The sequence below is a fragment of the Chionomys nivalis genome, chromosome 7 (genome assembly GCF_950005125.1).
Source record: "Chionomys nivalis chromosome 7, mChiNiv1.1, whole genome shotgun sequence".
NCBI lineage: Eukaryota > Metazoa > Chordata > Mammalia > Rodentia > Cricetidae > Chionomys > Chionomys nivalis.
This window is the reverse complement of record NC_080092.1, coordinates 40,483,350-40,510,869: the sequence shown is the minus strand read 5'-3', so window position 1 is coordinate 40,510,869 and position 27,520 is coordinate 40,483,350. Positions and strand designations below refer to the sequence as shown.

Genomic DNA, 27,520 nt, shown 5'->3' with positions numbered 1-27,520 from the left:
TTAGCAGTCCTCGCTTCTAACAGCAGCAGCGAGATCAAGGAGACCTCTGGGGGTCCAGTTTCCAGGTCCTGCTTCTGTCGTGGGTGGCAAGATAAGAGGAGTTGAGTCACAGACAAAAAAGTAGGGCCTGAGAATGCCGGAGAAGAGATGGCTGAACGTGTAGATGTAAGACCCATTCGTGATGTTATAGAAGGAGATTTCGCCTGCTTCGTAGTCCAGAAAGATCCCAATGCGGCGAGGTCGCTCAACTTGTAGCGTAGGCACCGAGGGAGAGGACAGGACCATGTACTCGCTTCCCCTCAGCAGCCACATGGCCCAGAAGCCGTTCTCTGGAGATGGTGTGGTTTCCCCCTTTCTCGGCACTGAGTCTTGGCAAACCCCGAGGCCCCACTCTGCTCCTTCTCCTACGATGACTTCCCAGTAGTGCCTCCCAGAGGAGAAGCCCTGCAGGCCCAGGATGCAGGGCCAGGTGTCGAAGCGCTCAGGATTGCTTGGGACATCCCTCCAGACCTCCGCATCCTGCACACTGCGCAGGTCGGCCGTCAAGAGCAGGCTGGGGTGGGCAGTGGCGGGGTCTAGCTTCACGTCCACTGTGGAGTTTTACCAAGCGTGAGAATGATCAGAAAGGCCTAGTAAAACCTTATGCCTCCCTCCTTCCCTCCTTCTTTCACGCCTTCCTTCCTTCCTTCCTTCCTTCCTTCCTTCCTTCCTTCCTTCCTTCCTTCCTTCCTTCCTTCCTTCCTTCCTTCCTTCCTTCTCTCCCTCTCTCCCTCCCTCCCTCCCTCCCTGCCTGCCTCCCTCCCTTCTTGCCTGCCTCCCTCCCTCCCTGCCTTCTTCCCTCCTTCCCTCTATTCTACTGTGCTTAGGATGGACCCCAGGGCCTTGCATAGCATCACTGAGCTTCAGTTCCAGCTGGGGAAAACTCAGGCACCACTAAGAACCCTCAAAAGCTGACCCTGGCAAAAGCCATGATTTGGGCCTCACAGAATTCTGCTGTACACAATGGGACTTGCATTGTCTAGTGACACAGTGAAATCCATTGCTTTATGTGCAAAGGAGAAATAAATAAACAGAAAAGTACAAATGTGAGGCCTCCAGACCACTAACCACATAGAGGTTCCTGGAAGGAGGAGTCTGGCGTAGGGAAGGGTAGGGATGGGGCAGAAGCTGAGCCTCTTCTCCTTGCTCCCTACTCAACTTTTCTGCCTGCCTGCCCCTCTATAACTCTTTCACAATGAATGGCAAGTGGTGTCTCCCTGTGTTCTGTCAGTAGGCCTCACGAATTAACTGGATTAGTTGATCCCGAGGACAGGAGTCCTAAGAAACTCTACTGACCACTGATCAATCACAAGTACAGGCCAGGACCGACCAACTGCTATGCTGTTCTTGCATCCATTTAAAGATGAGTTAACACCAATAGTCCCCAGAGAGTTCTATAAACAGAAAGGGGAAGTATGCTACCAAACTCGTTCCATGGAGCCAGGATCACCCTAATACCAAGCCCAGAGACGGGCACAGCAGAAAACTATAAACTTCCCTGATGAAAATGATGCAGACAATTTCAGTCAAATACTTTCAAACCAAAGTTAAGAAAATATTAAGAATGCCATATTCCATTGCCATGTTGGTTTCATTCTAGCTATGAGAAGATGGTTCAATAAACACAAATCAGTACAAATAACCCGGCTGTGTTGGCTAGTCTTATGGCAACTTGACACAAGCTAGAGTTATCTAAGAGGAGGGAACCTCAGTTGAGAAAATGCCTCCAAAAATCGGTTGTAAGGCATTTTCTTAATTAGTGGTTGACGGGGAAGGCCCAGCCCACTGTGGAAGGTACCATCTGTGCATTGGTGGTTCTGAGTTCTATAAGAAAGCAGGCTGGACAAGCCAGTAAGCAGCAACCCTCCATGGCCTCTGCAGTTTCTGTTTGGTTATTTCAGGAGTCTGGGCAGCCAGAAAATGAACAAACGGCCTCCCTACTACAGTTAAAAAAGATAAATATAACATTTCCTTTAAAGTCATGGATGAGACAAGAATACACACAGTCCTTACTGTGTAGTGCTTGAAGTCTTAGCCAGGGCAATAAAGGCAAGATAAAGAAATAAGAGAACAAATTTGAAAAAAGGAATTAAATTATTCTTACTTACAAGTGATTAAATCATATACTTAAAGACCCTCAGGACTTTCCCAGAAAACTTTAGCTATAATAAATACTTGTAGCAGAGCAGTGGGGTACAAAACCCACATCAAATATCAGTATATTTTCTATTTACAAACAATGATCTTGATGAAAAGAAAGAAAAATACTATCTATGACATCCTCTACAAAGCCGAAATAAGACAAAAAAAAAAAGTCCTCTCAAAACTCCAGGAATGAACCTATCCAAGGAGGGGAAGAGTTTCTATAAACAAAACTAAAGCAATAAGGGAGTGGGGGAATTGAAAGGCACCAGCAGAAGATGGGAAGACCTCCCTGCCCACAGATTGGCAGAATTACTCTTATGAAATGGTTATGTTACTTAAAATAGTCCAGATTACAATGATCCCCAATCAAAATTCCAATGGAAATCTTAGAAAGAGAAAAAGCATTCTAAAATTCATATGGAAGAACACAGGACACAGAACCCAAGCAATGCTGAGCAAAAAGAACAATGCCGAAATCATCCTAATGCCTGATCTCAAATTATATCATAGAGCCATAGTAGCAAAATCAGCATAGTGCTGATACAAAACCAGACATGTATGTGGAAGCCCATAGAAGTGAGTCTGCTTTACCTTGACTGAAGGTCAGAGAGCTTAAGCCAACTCTTGTTCTTTCAAAGTTATTGACAAGAATCTGACTTGAGGAGTGGCTACAAACAAGATATCCTGACCCAGGGTGTGATTACTTGGTGTTTTGGATATTAAGATGGCCCACAGAGGTAAATCTGCTTCACCTTAACCAAAGGTCAGAGAATTCAAGCCTATTCCTACACCTTCATTTTTAAGACAGGAGGTTTGACCCAGGGAGTAGTTGCCTACAGAATGTATAGTTAAGGTGTGGTTGTTCCATGTTCTGCCTAACCAGAATACTTAACTAAAGGATATAGTTGCTTGATATTTCAAGTATTGAAACAAGTAATTGTTCTGTTTGTCCTTTGTGTCTTGTTAAAACAGTCTTTTGCCTTCTTTCCCCTTTTTTGGATTGGGATATATAAGCACATGGAAAATAAACACGGGCATATTCAGTATTCACTGGATTGTGCTCCCAGCTCTACCCTCTGTCTCTGTATTTCTTTTGTATCTCTATTTCTCCTACTTAAATTTACTACTCCACACACCTCTACCCTGGAACATGCAAACCCCATTGAGGTAGAACCCTGACAGATGTCACCCCAATGTGTAGCCACAACACATGTAAAGAAGTGAAATAGAAGAGAAAATCCAGGTGTAAACTCTCATAGCTACAACCAAACGAATCTCAACAATAACGCCAGAATCATGCATTGAGGATAGAGTCTCTTCAGCAAGTGCTGCTGGGAAACTGGATGCCCACAGGCCAAAGAATGAAGCTAGACCTTTATCATTGAGCTGACACAAAAAATAAACTCAAAGTAAATCAAAGGCCTTAATCGAAGATGTAGGACTCTGAAATTGGTAATGGGAAACATCTATCATCTGCTCAGATTAGGACATGAAAGCAAAACGCAGGGGAGATATTTGAGTGAGGGTCAGAGACAGACAGGAGGTAAGGGGGCCCTAGAGGTTCAGCATGAGCAAAGTACAAAGACGCGTATATAACAAGTTCAGAAAGAACCCACTGCTGGGGATAGAAGGATCCCCAGTGGTTAAGAGCACAGGGTGCTCTTGTAGAGAATCTGGGGTTTTGTTCCCAGCAACTTCATTGTGTCGCATAACCATCTATAACTCCAGAGATCTGATGTCCTTGTCTGGTCTCTAAGGACACTGTACACACATGGTACAGGCAAAACAAGTCATATGGAAAATAAATCACTTTAAAAAGAAAGAAACCCATTACTTTGTATGCTTACTTAAAAAAAAATCAAAACAAAAACAAATACAACCCCTTCCCCCAATAAAACTTTTAAAATGGAGGCCACAACCTACTTGCTATTGATGGGGTAGGGGTAAATGTCAGTCGTGAGGGGTGTACTGCCTGCCTGATTCTATCTTGTCGGAAAGGGAACTGGGTTAGATTCCTAGTTGGGGAACCCACTGGGGCATTGTTGGAGGGAAGAATCTAACACATTTTGGTGACCAAAGGTGCTAGGGTCATTGAGAGAACAGGGAAAAAATGATAATCTTTGCTTCATTTGTCCTTCTCCCTGATGACAAGCGCCAAGGCAGAGGTTAAGCTCTGGGTCTCACGGTCCATTCATGACCTCATGCTTTCAAATAAGTCTTGCCTCTAGGATTTGGGGCTCTGATTGTTACCACTGAGTGACATCCACAGAGTCGGCTGCATTGAGAGGCTGGCCCAGGCATCAAGATTCTCTCTACAAATGCGGCATGCTTTGGGTAAGAATAGGCAGCCTTGGGAGCCCAGAGGAAAAGGTGCAGCTAACAGCTGAGTCTGCGCACATTCTAGTCTTAGTTTATCTTTCCCACACACCGTGAGACTTTTACGGGCGACATGGAGAGGGATTGGGAGTTTTTCTTTCCCCTGTTCTGGCCCAAACTAACTTCCTTTGACCTCTTCCTGTCTCTTACTCTTTTTGTAAAGGGGAGCGCGGTGGACCTGAGGCCCTGGATGCTTACCTTGGAATTTCTTCAGCATCTCCCTCATCCCAGGGATGCGACATACTGTCTTCAGCTCCAAGGGGACCGCCTCTGGGTCCAGCCGTGTGACAGCTTTGCTTCTGGAAGCGTGCAGAGCCCACGGGAGTCAGTGTGGTCACCAGGGCCTGCCTCCCCTGCACCAGCCACCCCACACTGATTCAGAACATACCTGGTCAAGACTCCTCTCACTCCCTGGAAATGAAAGACACACAGGGATGAGTCAGGCCTCTGACCTCTTCCTGAAGTCAGCCTGGGTGCACAGTAAAGAGGGCGGGAGAAATATTTAAGAGTTGCTAACACCTAAGATGAAACTTCAGGGAACAGCGAACCCCTGCTCTATACGGGAAGAAAGGGCTTTAAATAACCAAGAGTCTCGGTGGCGAAATCAGTCACCATCAGAACAGAATCATGCCGCACACCGTTTACAGCCATTCCCGCCAAATCCATCACGTTAGCTATTTTCTGAGCCAATAATTCTGCCATTTGATTCTTTTGGTAGAGTTACAAGTTACACTCTGTACTTAATGAAGACAGAATTGGGGGGGAAAGATATCAAAATATCGGAAGCATTGATTTGAGGTAAATGCACGCACAGATGTTCCCCTTACTGCCTTTGTAAGTGAATACTAAATGTCTGATTCTTTGATCCATCACACCAAAGCTGATCCCTTGATCTGCATTGATAAGAAAGGAAGCCATTAATATCTGGTAACACCTTATCTTTGAAAAGTTGTGTGTGTGTGTGTGTGTGTGTGTGTGTGCGCACGCATGCGTGAATTACCTGAAATCTAAAGACAGTCAACATAAAACTTTTTGTAAACACTAAATTGTTTAGCGTGCGTCATTTAAGCTTTTTGTTAGTGTGAGCTACCTGGCTCTCTAAGGGTCCCCTCAGATTCTCATGTCTTCTGCGTTAGCTCTACATTCTTTTAGGAGCAAATATGCCTAAGTGCTAGTATGCAGATGACAAGATCTCACCTCTGTCCCTTAGCCTCACATCTGCCTACACCCCAAAAGCTGGCCTCACCTCCAGCAGCCCCAGGGCTGGCCTCTGGCTCCTCTCCTCCAGCTCTTCAGCCAGTTCCTTCAGGGCCTTGTTGTGTTGGATCAGCCTGTTCCTACTGTCCCGCAGTCTCTGCAGGGTCGCTCGCTCTTCCTCTTCTAGCCGCCTCAGTTGCAGCTGCTCCTCCTGGGCCAGAAACCCCCGGTGTTTCTCAAACTCCAGCCTGAAGCGCTGTCTCTGCATCTCCACTTTCTCCTGTGGAGACATAGCAACCTGGGTCATGGAGGATGTTGAGAGGTGCCACCGGGGGGGCCTCCTGCTTTCAAGTGTGGGGCAGTAGAGCTAGGGAGGCATGCCCAGAGTCAGGTCTGCTTTTCTCTCTGACTGTTGGCTGTGTTCTAACAGCATGCATACGCCATTTGTGTGACAGATGGGGGCCTGGCACAGCAACAGTTTGAGAAAGGTTACCTCAATTAGACAGAGATTTGAAGGCAATCACTTCTGGATACAAGCTTTAGTATCATATGTAAAATAGGAGAGAAGTGTGGGGGTGGGAGGTCAGTGCCATCCACCCATCTGTGAACAGTGTCCAGCCCCCACACAACACTAGTTACTGTCGATTCTACCAGCTACTGTATCTACTAGAAACAGCAACGGAGAGATTAAAGAAACCGGATTTGTAACTGTGAAAAGCTTGAGATTAAGAACAGATGTTCTTTTTAGTGCTCGTGTGTGTGTGTGCGCGTGCGTGTATGTGTGTATAGAGGTGCATTCACCTGTGAGTACTTATGTAGAGGCCAGAGATTTACTTTAGGTATCTCCCTCTATTGTCCTCCCCCTCCCCCTCGTTTCTATGACAGGGTTCTACCTGAACCCTGCGATCGCAATCCTCGTTTAGACTAAAGCTGGTCAGCAACTCCCAGGAATCTGCCTGTCTCTGCTCCCCAAACCCTAGCAGCAAGGTTACAAGCATGCACTGCCACCCAAAATTTTGATGTGAGTGCTGGGGACTCAAATTCAGGTCCTCGTGGTTGCAAGACAAGCATGCTAGCCCCTGAATCATCTCCCCGGCTCTAAATATCCTTTACTACATGGTAATGGTGGCTCACATTTTCTGCACAGCCAAGAAAGAGCTGAGTGCTCCTCAGGCAGGGGCTTGCACATCAGATTTAGATCTTTATCCTGGTTTCCACCTTTAACGTCCAGACTCCATTGAGATCCAAGGAATAGATTTTGTTATGGGTTATTGTATCTCAGTTTGCTTCTCGCAAAATTAGTATTTAGGAAACCAGCTGTAAACCAAGGGTAGGAAGCAAATTATCCCCCGGAGCATCTACCTCCTGCATTCTCTGCTCTGTTTCTTATGTTTCTAATTTCTTGGTTTCACTGAAGGACAGGATTTTTTTTTTCTTTTAGAACCAGCTGTATTAACATCTCCCTCTCTTAAGACAACACCTTCCTCCAGTGTTCATCTCCTCTCTTCACATTTTCTAAACTACTACATTCATAATGTGATGGCTACATTCTAAAATCAAATAAATCAGAATTTCAAGCCCCGATTTCTGAAAGGTAAGGCTCCTGTTAAATATACATCACACACCCCCATGTGGGAAACAATGCTACTGTTGAGCCTGACCGAGAGCAGAGCTGTGGGGTCACAGTGGGTCAAACCAGCACATGAGAGGCGATGGTGAGGAGACTTCTGTGACCCATCCTCCTTCATTCCATCCTTCTGCCTGTGAAAGTTACCAAGACAGGAAGAAGGACCCTGTATTTATCATACTTTGCCCGTGTCTCCTGTGGACACACGGCTGACTGTAAAACACGTAGGAGCACTTATCTTAACAGGAATCTAAGCATCACGTCTATGTTAGCTTAGCCATTAGGACATCTAGATATGAAGACTGGGGTCTTTGATATGGGACTCTGACTTCCTAGGTCCATGGACAGGCTAAGATCAAGAGAAAGTGACTTGGTTCATAAGCCTGGATATTATTAATTTGAGAACCAGTGTTTAACTTCACCCATATTAGACAGTGTGATTGGAATGGGATAAGACTTATCCCAGAAGAAAAAATGTAGGAAAAAAAAATCAGTTCTTATAGGGGAAATAATTTGTCTATAAAGGACTGTACTTTCAACAAAAACAAGAAGGAAATATCTAGAAAAAATACAAAAAATAATAGAGACAGTTATTTGTAAAAGGAGAAAAATAAGAATGTATCTTGAATATCACACAACACAATGTATACATGATATGCCTATGATTTCTAAGTTTCATATTCTGACGCTACTGAGAGTCTGACCTGACATCTCTGTGACACCGGTGTGGGGAGAATCTTATACACGGTAGCAGGTGTGTCCAGCCCACAGCCCATGGGTGGTCTGAGTGTGTGCTGGGGGACAGTTGTGAATGCAACCCAACACAGTGTTAGGTCTCAGTGTCAAAAATTGAACACCGCTGCCACCGTGTTCAGCAGCATTCCTGACTCTGCCCACTAGGTGGCAGCAGCATGCTCCAATTTGTAGCACATCTGGAGATAACCCAGGTTCAGAAACACTGCATCCACAGGTATACAGATTAGATGCATAAGGAAGAAAGGGGGCTGGGTGAGGAGGAGGAATGCGTCGTTGCGTGACTGCAGACGGCTGATTGTCCTTCTGCGTATAGGATGGTTGCTGCTTTCTGTACTCTTGTATGTGTTGCGTAGCACTGGTTTTCATCCGTCTCACAGATCTGTCTAGGAATCATGGACTGAGGTGACTGGCTTTTAGCAGTGAGTTTGCCGGTAATATTCAGAGAGCAAAGCTACTTACTTATAAGTCAGGTCATATCAACAGGTCGCAAAAGGGATAGGTTGACCTAGGAGGACACTGGGATGCTTCCTGGAGGAGATAGAGAGTCAGGAATGGGAGCAGGAGTGTGAGCGAGTTAAAGGTGACAGCAGGGATGTCTCACATCCTCAGCCTGAAAGCTCCCTGAAGCCACAGCTGTGTTCTCACCTTCCAAATGACGGTCTTCTTCCCCACGTTGGTCTCCTGCATCAGAGCCTCCTCCATGTCCTTCCTCACAAGTTCCAAAGCCGCTCGGAGCATCCTCTGTTTGGGAAGACAACACAAGACCATTACAGGTGCGCTCTCTCAGGCCTCCAGTTTGCTTAGATGTACAGGACAAAGAGCAGCTGGGGAGTCCCTAACTGACCTAACTCAGTACTCACCAAATGCAGCAGATATGGTCCTAAAAGTGTCTCATTATGTCACTCTTTCCAATAGTAATACAAAATGTCACAGTGTGAGGTGAAAGTTTATAGTAACAATAGAATACAGATAAGGGATATACTTAATGGTTAGAAATACAATTATGATGATAAGTAGTTATATTTTATAAAATATAATGCCAAATTTGAAAGAATGTTTACAGTGAATTTATAAAAACTATGATGTCATAGAGGAATTGCCATCTATTGTTGACAGACTGAAGTATGATGGCATTCTTATTATTTAAGAGCTTTTTATTCTTTTTTACACTTTTCAGTGTGTGTGTGTGTGTGTGTGTGTGTGTGTGGTGTGTGCGCCCACAAGAGTGTCAGAGACACTTATGGAGGTCAGAGACAACCTGCAGGGGCCAGCTATCCTCGATCATGTGGGTTTAGGGATCAAACTCAGATTATCAAGTTGCCAGTAAGTGCCCCTACCCAAGGAGTGGAGAGGATGCATCAAAGGCTACATCTCCTTTGGGCAATAGGACCCTGCAGGAGGCGCGTGTATACCTGGTTACAGAGGACACACACAAATACGCTTTGGGAAGGAAAATATATGAACCCCACCCTGAAAGTTACCAAATAAATTCTACACACACACACACACACACACACACACACACACACACACACACGGCTTACACTTGAAAGGAAGCTACCAGCAACCATAGCGCTCTGTAAAATGTGCTTTTAAAAGCCTTGGAACTCGTGGGGGCGCCTGACAAGACTGAGGTGGGATTTGCTTTGCTGTTGGGACATTTTGCTCTGTCAGCCCCAAGAAACCATGAGCCAGGCCAAGGCGGTGACAAACAGCATGGCAGGCCTGGGGACTACAGTGACAGGGCGGATTCTGCTGGACCTGTGTTTGGTTAGGATAAGGGGTGCGCACACTTAGCCTTAGACAGCGGTAACTGATTGGCTGAGAGGTCTGGGTGGTGTTTATTTGGCATTTAACTGAAAAAGAAACTACAGACTCGTTATAGAAAACAGTATCGGAAATGTCTCACTAGCCAAGTTCTGTGCAACATTTTCAGAACTTAAACAGGATCATAATTTTTAAATCTGATTTAAAAAAGACCTCACGCCTGAATTTTTTCAAAATCAAGAGGAAGCAAGCCATAAAATCAAGAGATATATTTCCAATGAGTTGAGGAAAATACCCCAATTAATTTTAATTTAGCTTTAATTAATTAATTTTAATTTTAGAGAAAATAAACCAGCCAACATTTTAAGAACGTCAGTGCTCCTTCCAACAGGGTGGTTAAGCTTGTCAATGGCAGGAAAAACCACACTGGCTTCCCTGGTAGGGTTGTTCAGGAAGTTGAAAACTTAAATGTACTTAAAACGTGTCCAGCAAATTTGGCAGAAGATGAGCGAGCAGGCTTCTGCTGTTGCAGAGATAATTAATACACACAGAGGCTGGAAGCCTTAGGGAGCCCCCTCTTTACAGAAAGCAGCGACTGTGCTCTCAGCAGGGGCGAGCCACCGGCAGCAGGAGGCCCATTGTCATCAGAGGCTGTGCTTAACAGTTGCCCAGCCCCCAGGTTTCCCAGGGGCAAAAGCCACAGCTCGGGAAACTGTGAGCTAGTAAGGGCGGAGAAGCCAGGGAAGAAAGGTGCTTGGGAGCTACTTAGTCGCACCTTTTGGATCTGTATGAATACGGCCCTTCACATTCCCAGATCAGTCTGCCCCAGGGTCTTCCCATTTTCCACACGGGAACCTGAGCAGCGTCTCACCTGGTAGCGGCTGGCAGCCTCCTGCAGCGGTTCAGTGCGGTGGCTCTGGTGCTCGGGGCTAGTGTCACATACCCAGCACAGCAACGTATGGTCCTCCTCGCAGAAGCGGCTCAGGTCCTCGCCGTGCCTCGCACACTGGCGCGTCCCTGGGTGTCCTGTACCCAATCCCAGTTGCCGCACGCTGTCCACCAGACTGGCTAGCTGCCGATTGGGCCTGAAGCTGGCAGGCCTGAAGGGACCCCTGCACTGGGGACAGGCATAGACGCCGCCCTGAGCGCTGTCCGACTTCTCGCAAAACTCGGAGATGCACCGCAGGCAGAAGCTGTGGCCACAATCCACACTTATGGGCTCCTGCAGAAAGTCCAGGCACACCGAGCACCGAGCCTCCTCCCGCAGCCGCTCCCCGGGTGCAGTGGCCATGGCCCTGGCCGGTGGCAGCAGCTCCTGCTGCCCTAGCGGTCTGCACAGAAGGAAGAAAACCCACAAGGAGGGGTGCAAGCCTTTAGGGTGTTATCTCCTGGGCTGGGCCGGATCCAGCAGCCAAAAAGAACCACTCGTGGTGACAGCAACAAGTTTAGTAACTGTCACCTCCTAAGAAACCTTTTCTTATTTTCTCTATTTTTTATTTTTCTATTCCTCTTCCACTAGTGTTATTTGAGTTCTTTAATATAATGCAGCATTTACACCATCCTGACTCACATTAGAGGTGACTGAAATTGCACTGTTTTGTGGTGTGGATGGAACCCAGGGCCTCACACAAGCCAGGCAAGTTCTACCACTGAAAGTACTCATTTTACCTTTTATTTTGAGACAGGGCTCTATTAAATTTGCCCAGGCTGGCCTTGAATTCACACTGTAGTCTAGGCTGGTTTTGAACTCACTCTGCCACCCAGTCTGACTTTGAATGCTCTGTTTTCCTGGCTCAGTTTCCCAAACGGTCGATGATAGAAGTACACCAAGGCCAATTAGTTGCCAATTAGTTGTTTTATTTATTCTTTTGCTCTTGGGGGGTGGGCAAATAAATACACACATGGGGGCTTAATTCTTACTTATAATGCCCTGTCTTAGCTTGGCTTATTTCTCACCAGCTTTTCTTAAATTATCCCATCTAATTTTTGCCTCTGGGGCTTTTCCTTTTCTTACTTCTGTAATCTGACTTTCACTTTTACTTGGTGGATGGCTATGTGGCTGGATGGCTGGCCCTTCTTTTCTTACTCCTTGATTAATCTCTCTTTTTCTGCTCCTATTTATTCTCTCTGCCTGCCAAGCCCTCCTACCCTTTCTCCTATCTTGCTATTGGCTGTTCAGCTCTTTATTAGACCAATCAAGTGTTTTAGACAGGCAAAGTAACACAGCTTCACGGAGTTAAACAAATGCAACATAAAAGAATGCAACCTGTCTTTGCATCATTAAACAAATATTCCACAGCATAAACAAATGTAACACCTTAAAATCACATTTCCTTCTTTTTATCTAAATAAAAATGAAAGGTTTTAACTTTAACACAGTAAAACTACATGCAACAAAAACAATTATCAAGTAAGAATTACATTTACAATATCTAGTCCATTTGTATTTAGTATATTCAGAGAAAATTCTACATTATCTATATTAGTGAGTCCAAGGTTTTATACCTAACTTACTTTCTACCATAACTAAGAAAAACTGAAACTCTAATTATTTAGTGTTTAACTCCATCAAAGACCCTAGAAGGAGTTACTATTACCTAACAACAGAGACATTTGGCTGCCTGGAGTCAGCCAAAGTTCCTCTGCAATGTTGTGGCATCCATCTTCAGCCTACAGGCCTAGAGTATCCGGCAGACTTTTCAGTGAAGCAGGAAATTTGAAGGACTGTTCTACCTTGTTTAGGAAAAATTCAGCAGTCACTTTCCTGAGGGTTCTGCATGTCCAGTCTGCATAGCACACAGTCAAGCAGTCAAAACAAAAGCAGTTTCTTGCCCAAATGGCTAATCTTGGGGAAACAAACCCCTATGGAGTTTCTTCAATGTCCATCATCCTTTTATAAAGTAAACTGGTGCTGCCAGGAACAGACGTGTCTCATTGTCATGAAAACCCCTAGGTTAAGAAAACATTTTAAATACAATATTCTATAGATCTTTGAAGTGTTTGAAAAACATTTATCAATCTAAAATATGTCTTTGTGTGATCTAGAAAACATACCTAACACATCTACAAATTTGATTGTTATCAATGACTAACTACTAACCTGTGATTCTTGATTATCCTAAATAGTTTATAATAATAGCTTCCAAAAACTAGAATTTTGCCTTACATTTTTAAATGAACTACATAAGTACAATACCTTAAACAAGAGTGTCTATCTATCTATGTACATATATGTGTGTGTGTATATATATATATGTACATAGATAGACGTATATATAGATATATATGTGTACAGTATAACAAAAAGAATTTTAAGTTTGAATCAATATACTATATTCCCCTAAATGATAACAAACATCCATAACCCACTAAATAACCAAAAGCCTCCACATCCCTCTTGGGAATGTGGGTGTCATGTTCTCCAAACTGCTTCTTGTTGTCTTTGGGTGAAATATCTTTTAGGGTCCCTGAGAAAATTCAGAGAATGTCCAGGTCTTGAGAAAACCAGCAGTAACCTTTGTCAACATATATCGCCTGCAAGATTCAGGAGGTTTTCCCTGATCCAATCAAATTAGCTTGGAAGGAATCCACAGCCTCTCATTTCTCACGGGAACAAAAGCAAAAACTCTTCTCCAAAGCATTTTTGGTTTCCATTTCACAAATATATTTTTTTACTTCCATTTTAAGGTTAAGGCATTCTTTAAATATCTAGGCTAGTTTATTTTATCAGATCTTCTTTCAATCCCATGGCTCTTAGCAACTGTTATTAGCTTATCAGCATTCAAAAAATTCAAAATCAACACAATACTATATAGGATCTAGACCCCCTGTGTGCTTTCCATCTTGTGTGGCTTTTTTGATGTTACTAATAGTTTCTCTTCGAAGATTTTATTATTTGTTAACTCTTTATTTTATAACTATCTGTGCCCATTTTCTTTCTTTCTCAAGTTTACGCACATTGTAAAACACACTGGAACCTGTTTAGAGGTTTGTTTGTTTTTTTCTTTTCTTCCTGTCAGGACCTCCTATACTGCATATCTCTAGTCTTTTTTGAACCCATGAACAAACTTCAAACTGCTAAACGTATACTTCACCTGCTCTTGGGCCATGAAAGGCAAATCTAAAACTCGTGGCTAGTCAGAGGTGTGACCAGGAACTGCATTCAAACTTCCTAGAGCTCTAGAATGCTGATGTTTGTACTGACACAGAACTTAGTTTTTTGTTCCTACTTAACAGGGCTCACCAGCAAGCAGAAACTCTTAAAGGAGCCATATCCTCTTTTTTAAAGCTTTCTCAGGCACTGTGGAAATTCCAGCTCATGTTGGCACACCAAAATATTGTTGGTTCTTTGTAACTCTTTTGTCTATTTGGTGGGCCCCCAAAGAGCAAAAGAGCCAAAAGAGCAAAAAACGACCACAGCATTGTCCATCCTTCCAAAAAACATTTAAAGCCCAGAAGATGGCTTAGTAGGCAAAGATGCTCACCATCAAGTCTGATGACCTGAGTTTGCGCCCCCAGACTAACAATATAAAAACGTTTACTGACTCAGAAAAGTTAGCTTCTGGCTCCCATGGGTGTGCTGAGGCCGTCCCGCCCCTCACACACACACACACACACACACACACACACACACACACACACACACACGAACTCTAAATTTAAAATGAACAAAGCTCCCACTTTCCTGAAGCATGTGGACTCAGGGTTAGCTCTCAAGTCTGTGAGCACATGAAGTTGAGTTGGGGTGGTCAGCCTCCTACTAGAGCAAACTGAGAAGTGCCCTGTCTCATGCCACTGCCAGCCAGTGTGGAGCACACCTGCTCTCTTTCCTCCCACAACTTATTGAATGGCACCATGGGCTTTTTCTGCTGTAATCGCTATTTTAAAAATCCTACACAAAATACTTATTTTTTTTCTTAATTTTTTTCCTTCAAACTTGAGATTTCCTACTTCCAGAAATAAACAACCACTGGAAGGGAAGATGTGTGGAATGGCATGTATGATAATGACAGGGTTGAGGCCCAGCATGGATGAGAACAGTATAATGGGTGCCCTCCTGCCCAAGGAGGACAGAAGAGGGCATAGGATCCGCTGAAGCTAGAGTTACAGGTGCTTGGGTGCCACCTGACTTGGGTGCCAGGAATGGAACTGATGCCCTCTGCAAGACCTCTTGAGCACTGAGTCCTCTCTTCAGCCTCTGGGATGAGCAAATCCAGCCCAGGAAAGCTGCCTCCTCTTGGGACCGAGTCACAACACACCCCTATGAGTCCACGTCGCTCCAACCCTCAGTCTCCCCACTCAACAGGTGCAGGTGGTGGCTGGCATGCTTTTGCCAAGTCCATCCGTATGTCCTGTCTCCAGCATGCATGTGTTTATTGGGAGTCTAGAGTCTCAGGGCAGTGCTGGGGACTAGGGCACAAGGAGAAGGCTGGAAATTGAACCCCATCCCTCCAGAAACCCTGTGCTCAGTTGGTGGAGACCTACTCAGAATCAGCAAACAAGGACATGTCCTGATCCTGTGGGAGCATAGCACAGGACTCCACCATGAAGCTCTGGTGGTTGGACCTCAAAGTTCTCTGAACTAACAGGGGAAAGGTGAGGACAAGCTGTTCCAGGCTTTGAGGCCCCAATGTGTCCCGGGTAGAAGGGCTGACCATTTCCAAATAATTAAGAAGTTTCCAGTAGCAGACAAGCTTGCAAGGAGTGGCCAGGCTGGTGACTCAGGACCTGGCAGAGCTTGATCATGAGATAAATCTTGGCTTGGAGCTTTGGTGGGGGAAAGGGTCAAAGTGCTCTTGGGGCCAGCTGTCTCGGGGTTAAGTGGATAATTGAAACGGATTCTTCAGAGCCAACTGCAGAAAACATTTAAGATGTGACATCAGGGAAGAAAGGGGCAAAAGGCTTAGGGAGAACAAAATAGATCTTGATTACAGAACGAGTGACTTGGGGCAGACTGTGCCTGTGTCTTATGCTGTATTTCACCTGACGGCCAAGGATGATGGTGCTTAAGTGTCTCTCTCTCTCTCTCTCTCTCTCTCTCTCTCTCTCTCTCTCTCTCTCTCTCTCTCTCTCGTTTCTTCAGAGTATTAAATAGGTACCACTATGCTTAAAATAGGTTACCATATAGTAATTATATGCAACTGAAGAAAAATAAAAAATTGGAATACAAAGAGAAGCTGTGTTAGTACTGGGAGGTTTCTTGCCAATTTCTTTTGCCCCCGGAACATTACAAAATGATGGAAACATATGGCTACTCATCAAATACCAGCAGAATAAATAAGAAAGTGGACCAACAGAATTAAGAGTCTGTCACAGATACTCTATAGGGGAGAGTTCAATCTGTGCTTTTCTACAGAGCACACAGGTGTCTTTGTGTCTCCATTGCTCAGACAGATGCGGCAGCATCGTCTTAATCGATCAAATAGGGTACCAGTTGCTCTCGGGCCTCACCTGAAGCAAGGTTTCCATACCTAGTAGGCTAATGTGAGGGACGATATGCTTTGGGTGGGGGTGAGGGTGGGCATCGGGGTGACCTCTCTGCTGTTTTACAGTTACTGATCTTAAACTGGTTTCCCTCCAACATTTGTAGCTAGGACCAAAGACTATAGCATTACATTATTTTTTAAAAAAACAAAATTATATATATATATATATATATATATATATATATATATATATATAGTGTGTGTGTGTGTGTGTGTATAGACATATGTGTACCACACTGCACATATCATACAGAGGTCAGAGGACAACTTGTAAGAGTCTTTCCACCACGAGTGTTTAGGGGCTCAATCCCAGGTTATTGGGCTTGACAGCAAGCACCTTTAGCCACTGATCCACCTCACTGGCCCCAGTGTTCCCGAAATGATACAAAATTCCATTATGGATACCCACCTAGGTAAGTGGTGGACAGAAATGAGAGCGATATGTGAGAACGCTTCCCCGGCACTTTCTAGCTCTCTGGGGAAGAGAGGATCTAATTGGAGTTTGCACTTTCTCGGGGTCTTTTCTTTCTGGTGCAGTGCCTGCTTCCATGCAGCCCAGCTGTGCCTAGAGACCCACTCTGCCCTCCCTGCTCCCCGCAGCCCACAAGCTGGCTCATGGTCAGGCTGCCTGGGTGGATCCAAGTCTTATTTCAGCCTGACTTTCTCTTGACCCCTCTTCTCCACCTGGGTTCTGTCTTCTCTGACGTTGAATTAGTTCAGTGACATCTGTACCCCAAGTATCTTCTTCACTCCTTTGGGTCCTTGGTCTGGTTTCCACTGCTTCCGTCGTGGGTTCTTTGCAATGTGCCATGCCGCCTGTGCTCCTTGCTTTCACCTTTGTACCCCTAGAGGGAGCCACAGCCCAGGGCTCAGCCCAGTCCCCTAGTCTGTGTGCTCCTGGGTAGCTGGCCTTTCTCCCTCCCTCTGCCTGTCCCTCCTCCTCCTCTCTCGCTCTCTCCAACTCCCCCTCTTTCCCTCCCTCCCTTGCTCCTGTCTCTCTCTCTCCCCTCTCCCTTTTCCTCCCTCTCTCTCTTCCCCCACCTCTCAACCGCAGGAGCAACAGCCACTGACTCAGCAAGTCCTTTCTTGCTTGCTCTATTTTTAGGACTTCAGTTTGTTTGCATTTAAGCAATTGTGTCCTACATTTTTCTCCTAATTTTAAAAATTGTGACAGACGTACGTTACAAAATTTACAACTTTAAATGTACTTAAATGTTAATGTTTAAAATTTGAATTTTAAGTGTACAGTTTAAAATGTAAGTGTATATAGTTCAATGCCACGGAAGATATTTATAATGTATTGGTTTTCTCTAAAGCGTCTCCCCTCTTATCCAACAGAAGGAAGCTCCATGTCCACTAAACAATAAACTCCTCTCCCCACCCCACCATTCTTCCGGTGCTTATGATGACTACAGATTACTTTGCAAAGGGGGACCTAGATATTTGTCATTTTTGTGACGGAGTAATCTCACTTAGCTCACACCCTCAGCCCTCATTCACCAAGTGACCTCCTGTGGTCTGTCCCCACCCGCTCCACCAACTAGTCCAAATAAGAAGCCCTTCACCACCCTTTCTATTCTATAGAAACCAGGGAAAAAAAAAGTCCTTCCATCTAAAGCACTTGGGCTAGAAGCGAGAATGAAATTGGGAGAGACCTCAGAGGGTGGTTGAATGTGGTGTCTCTGACAAGACGCAACAATCTCCAAAGAAACAAGACAAAAATCAGCCCCACAAAAGATCACAGAGTACAATGTAAACTTATTTTTTGGCCTTTAGAATTAAAATTTCTTCAGAATTTTTTGGTTGTGAAGTTTGTCTGGAAAGCAGATCTTCACAGAAGAATGCGGTGATAGGGAGCACCAGCCCAAAGAGTCCTGTCCCCAAACTCCCCAGCTCCCTGTGGAGAAGGCTCTCTCCATACACTTGATCCACCACTCTGATTTGGGGACTGATGTCTGGTCTCTGAGTATTCCTTACTGGCTCCAGACTGCTTGGCAGTCCTGGTATCTCCTGAAGAGCTGACATGCATTTGTTCTTGGTGGAGCGAGTTTGATTGCACTACTGCAGCACCTGAGATTCCCAGAATGTTCCTCAGAGTTCCATAGTGAAAGACAGCAGCTTCAAAGCTGAGGTGGGCCTGGGTTGGCACCCAGTGCTCTGCTAAGCCCTTCAAGGACCCTGGTGAGTCACCCAAGCCTTCCTGCCTCCACCCTCTGCGGCTTGCAGGCAGGTATTGTGGATAGAGACGGGGATTCTAAACTATACCAGCAGCTGCTACCAGACCTGGCTCCACAGGGGAGAAGGAAAGGAAGCCAGACCTTTGGGGAACACAGCCAGTTGTCTGTAGGGTTTAATTGTTCTGAAGTTCTCTCTTCTCCATTGTGAATTCAACACGGGGTATTCAAAAGCTAGACTTTCTAATTATGTACCAGTTGGCTCATGAAAACAATAACAAATTATCTGTTGATTTCAGATGCGACTGTCTTGAAGGGAGTAACTGTTGACTCCTAGATTAACATTTTTCTCCTGTGGCTCTTGGGTTTTAATTTAATCGGTGGTTTAATTCATTTGTTTGATTTCAGCGAACAGTTCTAAATTGATAGCAGCCCTTTTGCCCTAGCCTGCCCTTGGATCACAAACAAATACAAATAAAATTCCAGTGTCGTCTATTACTCTGGAAGATGCTGCCAAGCAGTGTTGGAGACAGAAATACACCCACAGCGCAGCAACAAGATCGAGCTGCCGCCGAATTCCTTAGAGAAAAGACAAAACAGGCAAATACGCTGGAAGATAATTATCCCAACAACCAATCTGATTCTGCACTTCCCAGACCAAGTCAGAAATAAGAACAATGTTGGTATGGGTTCTGAGACAGTCAGGGCTTTTAGGAAGTTAATCTGACTTTTAGAAATCTCTCCTCCTCTGTCCTCAAACTGGCAAAGCTGTATTGAGATTTGGTCAACAGTACTCATCTAATTTGTAAAACAAGCAAACACCTTTTTGTCTGTGAGATCATAGAATTACATTCTGGAAAACAATTGGCTATATCTCCCACCTGCCAAATCATTATTCCGTAGTGTAGTCTTCCGAACAGCTGAAAGCCGGAGTTATAGAACATCCCTCCCTTTAAACCCAAACGTATTTACCCAACGTCACCAACTGCTGATGCCATTTATAAATTTAAATATATAGCTGGGTGTGGTGGCACACAACTGTAATCCCAGCAGGTGGGAGTAGAAGGAGGCAGATCTCTGTGGGCGTGAGGGCAGGTTGGTCTGCGTAGCAAGTTCCTGGTCAGTCTGGGATGCATAGTTAGACTCTGCTTAAAGAGAGAGAGAGAGACCAGTCTGGTCTAAAAGAGCTAGTTCCAGGACAGGAACCAAAAGCTATGGAGAAACCCTGTCTCGAAAATCAAAAAAAAAAAAGAAAAGAAAAGAAAGAAAGAAAAAAGGAGAGAGAGAGAGAGAGGGAAGAAGGGAGGGAGGGAGGAAAAGGGGGAGGGAGGGAGGGAGGGAGGGAGAGAAAGAAAGAAAATGTAAATCAGTTCTTCTATGTGATGTTTATCTCTCTTTTTCTGCATCAAATGAAACACCTCTTTTTTATTTTCCTTTCACATAGTTCTAAATCCTCAGACCATTCGAATCATCTCGAAGCTGCTAGAGCTCAGCCTTGAGAAGTGAAAACCAGCAAGAGAGACGCTGGGCCCACCCAACCTGAGTGCATGACACCTTCTGAGTGTTTTATGACCAGGCCAGACAGGATTCTCCCACTCCCTGCATTTGGAGAGGAAAAGTTACTAGATACTCTTGGTACTGTAGGAAGCTTGCACGCCTATGAACAAGTTAGCTTTCCAGTTTTAGGAGCAAATGCCAGAGATGGTTGATTTAGTACGGGCATGTTTATTTTGACTCATAGGCTCCAGTCCATGCCCATTGGCACTGTGGCTTTGGATCTGTGATGGTAAAAGAGATTAGAGGAACGCTGGGGTAGGAGCACATTGTTAGAGCGCCCATGTTAGAGGTTAGATGCTGTGTTACTAACCGTGTCAGTGAGAACTCATGGCTGCAATCGCTCCTTCTACACACATCTTTCTTTCTCCTTAGCTTATGATGTGGGGGGGACGACCAGGATGACTTGACTCCCTGACTGACAGCTTATGGCTTTGTTTTTTTTTTTGTTTTTTAATTTTGCATTAAAAGTGTGTGTGTTTCCGGCGTATGCACATGCTATGGTGGGCTTGTGAAGGTCAGAAGACTATTTGTGGAAGGTTCTCTCCTTCTGTCGTATGGGGCCCGGGGATCAAACTCGGATCAGGATCAGGTAAATCCCTTTACCTTCTCACCAGCCTTCATGGCTGTTTTTCCCCCACATAATCATCCCCTTCCTTCTTAGAGGTGATTGTGTGTCTTGCCCCAGGAAAGAAAAACTCTGTAGTGACCTGGCTGAACCTTGGCCATGAGCTCCTTGACATTCTCACTCTCTGTCACTCCTCTGCTTGGGAGGCCTGATACCTGGAACTGTCATGTCCCAGGTTGCCTTTGGCTGGCTCTGGCCCATGACTGGGCTGTGACTTTGTAAACCCCAGGATCCTCCAGCCTCTGCTTAAGCTGGTGTTGACCTGAATCAAAGCTCTGTTGGTTTGTTTCTGCAGCTGGCAGGGAAAATGGCAGGGTCCTTTCTCTGGCAGCACGTAGATCTTAGGTCGGGATGGTATTTATCCCAAACTATGAACAACTATGTGAGCCACAGCTGCAGTCATCATGATTCCCACAATACAGTGGTGATTAATAATTACAAGAGTTTAACATTATTTCCCCTCAAAAAAAAATTTTAAGGCCCCTAGGATAAACATTAACTGTGAAAGTAGAAAAAGAACCAAGATGGAGGTTATACTATAATCCAACTGTCAACTGCATTTGTGGAGACACACAGGCAATCTCAAGGGCCACAGCTGCTTGGCTTTGGAGCACAGAACCATGGGTATTCCAAAAGATGCAGATTTGTATACATTTGATTTCCTCCTCTTGTCTACATTCCACTTCCTCCTCTCGGTTTTTGTGAAAGCTATACACACAGGTCACACTATTTTGAAAATATTAGTTAAATGAAGCCCTAATCAATTAACGGTAGCACACACAACACAGCACTGATAAACCTAATGCCTGAAAGGACCCCAGATATTCAGTAATGCATACTTGGTGGTTGAATGAATGATTTTTAAAATCTTCGGAAGTAGCTGGGGATGGTGACACAAGCCTGTCATCTCAACCATAGGGACATGGAGGCAGGAGAGCAGGAGCTCAGGACCAGCCTGAGACCTTGGCTCAATAAAACCTTTTAATACTTTCTTTTAAATTAAAATGTATACATTTATTTTAACCAGAAATATTAGAAAATTAATATATGATATTATATATCAGTGTTTTTTGTTTCAGGCCCTGCTAGGTTACAGATGAGTTTATGATCGTCCCTTTTCCAGCTCGTCTTTGAAAATGCCAGTGAGTATCGCCTCCTGGGCCAAGTCCTACAACATTAGCCTAGATAAACTGAGTATTCACAGACACAGAGATTTCTGGCACCAATTTGTGTGGCTGATGAGCTAATTTGCTTGCAGGTGCACAAATATTTAATCTTATTTGTAATTATAATAGAACAATGAGATCCCACAAAACAAAAACAAGATTGCACGACCTATAGAAGGTTCATCACAGTTGCGTGACCACTGACTGGGCTTACATGAAACATCGTTTTGTTTGACTGAAGTCTTAGGTCAAAATTATAGGAACCTACCCTAATTTAAAACTTTGAAAAAGTTCGTTCCACAGAGAATGTGACAGTAATGTCTTTCCCATGAGTTTTGTCACTGAAGACTTGGAACTGAGCTGGAACTCAGCGGGAGGTTCTCACTGTTTACCCACTTGACTGAGAAATTATGTAAGGCTGTCTAGGGAGCAAGGGTCTCAGAAGGGCCATGTCCCCAGGAAACCCAGGGCTGGTGAAAGAAGAAGCCTGCTTCCCTCGGCATCCAGCAGCAGCAGCAGGAGATGGCTGGTCCCAGATCTCACCATACAAGCACAGCTCTTATCTGGGCAAGGGGAACCTTGCTCCGCAGGCCTCTGGGCACAGCTCAGAGGGGCAGGTATGGGGGCAGCTTGAACATGTAGGTGAAATTGCATCCAGGAGATAACATGGTATGTCCTCTCGTGTCTGTCCAGTGTCACACACTTTCTGTTATGTTTGTGGTTTTGAGTGTTAGATTTTAAAGTGATACTCACTCCAGCATGTTATACCCAATGATCACAGCAATTTCAGCCGGGACCCATGCTCTGTTTATATCAAAGAGCAGGTAATTGTACCTCAGTGGATCAGCAAATAAAACCATAATAGTCAGAAAGTAACACCAAGAGGCCACTTACTTGGCTGTATGCAGGGCTGCAAGGATCAGTGACAGTCTTGATTGTGACGACTTTATAAAATTTAAAGGGGATTGATACAGTAAGAGCTGAGGTCACGCATATGTCCCAGGGCTTCAGAACACAACCTTTGGGAGGCAGCAGCGTTTCTCCAGCCCAGTAGAAGTGAAGTTACATGGACATTTGGAAGCAGCCACCATTCAAGGGACCTGTATTTTAAGAAATGATTAGCAGATCGTTTCTGAAGCATGCCCTGCACTGGGGTGTAATTGCAGAAGGACTTCACGTGGATGAGAACCCAAAATGAATTTCAGCATTCTCAGGGGATTTTAGTGCAAGACCACTTTGTATTCACTACGGTCTCACTGGCCTGCAGACCACTCCTCCTTAAGTCTAAATTAAGCCCAATGAAGAAGTCCAGTGGTGACATACTTATTGCAAAGCGAGAGAAAGCTAAGGCAGGAAAGGACCAGTTTTTTAAAACATCATTGTTGTTGTACAAGAGAATTTGTGAGTGTGACCACACCTCAACCGTTCTTCTCTCATCCCCCTGCTTGAGGACACTCCCATCCGTGAGGCTCAAAGGTCTTGGCTCATATACACACAACACCAGGGAAAGCATGCCTGATCACATATGTGAGGATCTAAACATATCATCTTCAGACTCCTTAAAAATGCAGGACCACATTGAATATAATGTGCCCAATGATTTAACTCAAACATGTAAGGAGAAAACAGAAGTAATCAAATATAAGCTACAACAGAGATGAGGAACCATTGTGACCAATGAGAGAACAGCTCGTGCCCAGGGGGTGACTAAGTTGAGTAGTGGCCGTGTTTATGCTCTCAGCATGATCTGCCTATGGCTTAAAATGTTAGCTCAGCTGCCTTTTAGGGTACTGTGGATTGGACATGGAAGGCTGCAGAAGAAGCCTTGCAGAGATGTACGAGAGAGACGGTAGCACTTTCTTTATAGGACAAGCGATGTGGAACAGCAGGTAGTGGGAGCCGGGAATATTTGCATCTGGAGCTAGCTGATCTAGTACTGAGTCTGAGACACACAAAGTCACAAATCCTGCCCTGAATGAGAGGACAGAGGGAGGGGAGACAGTCCTCGGGGAGGAGGAGACAATGCGCACTGGGGGAGCCATGTGCACTGCCAAAGGCAGTGAGGTGAGTCAGGTCACGTGGAGACTCCATTGGGGTGCTAACTCTGGCCAGACATGGGAGCGTGTGTTCCAAACATAGCCATGGTCAATGGTAACCCGGAGTTTAGCTTCACGCATGGACCTGAGAGTGAAGAGCCAAGACAGGATTTAGAATGAAGAAGCCTCTGGCTTCTATTTCCAGAACCCACAAATTAATAGATAGTTAGAAGGAGGCAAGGAGCAGAGAGACAAGCTGACTGAGAGGCACGGGCCAGGAGGCTATGCAGACGCCAATGTGGAGGCTGGTCTGGGAGCAGGTGGTTAGGCACTGAGTGGCCAGCGGGCAGGAAGAGAGAGAGATCGCCTCGCTGTGAGATGCTAATGACAGATGAAGAGGATTAGGAATGAGGACAGATGGGGGAGGGCAGGAGGGACATGGCAGGGCCCTAGAGGAGCAGGAATGACAGAAAAACCCTGTGGATAAAGAAAGCTGAGGAGTAAGTCCAGCAGGAAGGGACCACGTCTTCCACAAGGAAACAAAGAAACATAAGCAGTGTTTGGAAAGCATAAATTCAAGACCCTTCTCTGTGGTGGGCTGTGTTACCTAATAGGTAAGAAGGGCCTTGGTGGGAGTGAGAAAGAGATTAACTGATCACTGAGCTACTTCTTATACACTCACACACATACATCCACTCACACATTTACACACTCACACACATCCACATGCTCACACATACACACATGCACACATTGTCAAACACACATGCACCCACAGTTAGACTGTCAGTAAAATGTTATTTAAGGAAGGTTGAATAAACTTTCTCAGAGCTCAGAGAGTCCTCTTTCCTTTTCAGACAAGAAAAGCATTTTCTTCCACGTGTTCATGATTTTAATAAAGTTTTGTTGGTTTTGTCAGTTTCTGAGATTTTTCAATGTTATTGATGTCGAACATAAATATGTACATTCAAGGGATGAGAATTTGTTTTCCATGTGTTGTCACGAGCCAGAACTCTGATCCTGCTCACCTCCCCCATCGTCTGGGGCAGCTTGCCTCTTTCTGTCCATGTGTGTTTGTGTGTGTGTGTGAGTCTCTGTGTGTGTGCGTGTGTGTGTGTCTGTGTGTGTGCTACTATGTATGCCATTCCCTTGTGCCTTTGGATCTGAGCCTTCAGGATTTCACAAACTGCAAAGAAATGGAATTCGATCTCTTCCTAGAATTTGACATTTATTTTCCGCTTGTTACTCTAAACGTGGGTACAAGTTGGGTGTGGCGGTGAGCATCTGTGATCTCAGAGCTTGACTGGCTGAAGCAGGCAGATAATGAATTCCAGGGCAGCCTGTACTACCTAGTGAGACCCTGTGCCCCCAAATTAAAAAAGAAAAAAAAAAAAAGAAACCCAAATAAACAAAACGTTTGTATAGAGGAAAGTAGGAATTAACGTATTTGTCCCTCTGAAAACCTACATGTGATATTGTCAACTTGATATCTAGATCTGCAAACAGACAAGCCTATGGATGTGTCTAAGTGGGAGTGTCTAGATTAGGTCAGTTAGGTGAGAGGAACTCCCCCCCCCCACATGACAGTGCTGCCTGCTGATCTGGAGTCTTGCCTAAATGAAAAGAAGAAAGCTTAACAGCAAGCTTGGCGCCTACTCCCCTCTCCTTCCTCACTGTGGATACAATACTGCCTCATGCTCCTACTGCCATGCCCTCCCCACCCTGCCCTCCCCACCCTGCTCTCCCCACCCTGTTCTCCCCCCCCCCGCCCCACTCTCCCCACCCTGCTCTCCCTACCATGTCCTCCCTACCCTGCTCTCCCCACCCTGCTCTCCCTACTCTGCTCTCCCCACCCTGCTCTCCCTACCCTGCCCTCCCCACCCTGCTCTTCCCACCCTGCTCTCCCCACCATGCCCTTCCTTCCATACCCTCCCTACCCTGTTCTCCCTACCCTCCCTACTCTGTCCTCCCTACTTACAAACCGTGAGCCCACATAAACCCTTCCTCCCAGAAGTTTCATTTTGTCCAACAAGCAACCAACACACCATACAGCAGTTTCAAACTATTAAAAGACTAACTTCTGGCATTCTAGACACCAAAAGCTGCAAATGCTTTATGCCCTGTATAGTCTATGTTTTTCAACATGTGTTCTGCCTTCAGGAAATGGAACCCCAAAACCTGTCCAAGGTCACTGAATTTCAGCTCTTAGGATTCCAGAACCTTCTTGGGTGGCAGTCCCTCCTCTTCGCCATTTTTCTGTGCTTCTATCTCCTCACCATCGCAGGCAACACGGTGATCATCGCAGTGGTGAGTGAAGACCCGCGCCTGCGCTCTCCCATGTACACGTTCCTCCAACATCTGTCCTTCCTGGAGATCTGGTACACATCCACCACGGTGCCCCTGCTGCTGGCCAACCTGGCCTCCTGGGGCCACACGCTGTCCTTCCCTGCCTGCATGGCGCAGCTCTACTTCTTCGTGTTCTTCGGTGCTACTGAGTGTTTCCTCCTTGCCGCAATGGCTTATGACCGGTATCTGGCCATCTGCAGCCCGCTCCACTACTCCGTGCTCATGAGTCCTGACAACTGCGCTGCCCTGGTCACAGTCTCCTGGGTGACAGGGGTGGGCACGGGATTCCTGCCTTCCCTGATGATCTCTAACCTGGACTTCTGTGGGCCCAACCGCATCAACCATTTCTTCTGCGACCTCCCGCCGCTGATGCAGCTGTCCTGCTCCAGTGTCTATGTGACGGAGATGGCCATCTTTGTCCTGTCTATCGCTGTGCTGTGCATCTGTTTCCTTCTAACCCTCATGTCCTATGTTTTCATAGTGTCCTCCATTCTGAGAATCCCTTCCACTTCCGGCAGGCTGAAGACGTTTTCTACTTGCGGCTCGCACCTGGCCGTGGTCACCATCTACTATGGGACCATGATCTCCATGTACGTGCGCCCAAATGCACACTTGTCACCAGAGACCAACAAGATCATTTCTGTCTTCTACACCGTGATCACTCCGCTGCTGAACCCAGTCATCTACAGCCTGAGGAACAAGGACTTCAAGGAGGCAGTTAGAAAAATCATGAGACTCAAGTGTGGGGTCTACAGAGCCAAAGTGAAAGGCGGTGTCCTCAGCCAGTAGGGAACCCTGCACACTCATGGGGCTTCCAGGCTCTTCACTAGGATTTGTTTCTCATTGGTGCAGCTTGGGTACAGAAGTTTCTCTAAGGCCCTATTAGACGGGCCTTTTAGACACAAAGTCTGGTGTTAGTCAAACGCTGTCCAAAGAACAAATGAAAAGAGACAAAAGTTTGAAATGTCCTCATGGGAAGAAAGAATAAGCAAGAATGCTTGCAGTGCCAAGCATTTCTTTTTTATATGACTTAAAATTTTAAGATGTTAATTTAATTAATGACAACCTAGAAAAGAAAGAAACAAAGAAAAAGATGGGGGGGCAGAAGATTTATAAAACTTCATGTCTTGGGGTTCACAACTTTACCCACTTTCTTTGTTTATTAATTCAGATGATACTTAGGAGATCTCTGTTAGTCTTCCCCAGTGCTCTATTGATTTACCC

At 45.3% G+C, this 27,520-nt stretch overlaps 2 protein-coding genes across 2 annotated transcripts; one reads left to right on the top strand and one right to left on the bottom strand.

The window, feature by feature from the left end:
* On the bottom strand, window positions 1-11,198 carry Trim58 (tripartite motif containing 58). The gene is made up of 6 exons (XM_057773926.1): window positions 10,779-11,198; window positions 8,786-8,881; window positions 5,807-6,037; window positions 4,949-4,971; window positions 4,759-4,859; window positions 1-590 (listed from the first exon to the last, which is right to left on the bottom strand). Exons 1-6 carry the CDS (start codon window positions 11,196-11,198, stop codon window positions 1-3), a joined length of 1,461 nt encoding a protein of 486 aa, XP_057629909.1.
* A 14,915-nt stretch (window positions 11,199-26,113) lies between these two features.
* LOC130876778 (olfactory receptor 11L1) lies at window positions 26,114-27,085 on the top strand. The gene has a single exon (XM_057773385.1). It carries the CDS (start codon window positions 26,114-26,116, stop codon window positions 27,083-27,085), a length of 972 nt encoding a protein of 323 aa, XP_057629368.1.
* The last annotated feature ends 435 nt before the right edge of the window (window positions 27,086-27,520 follow it).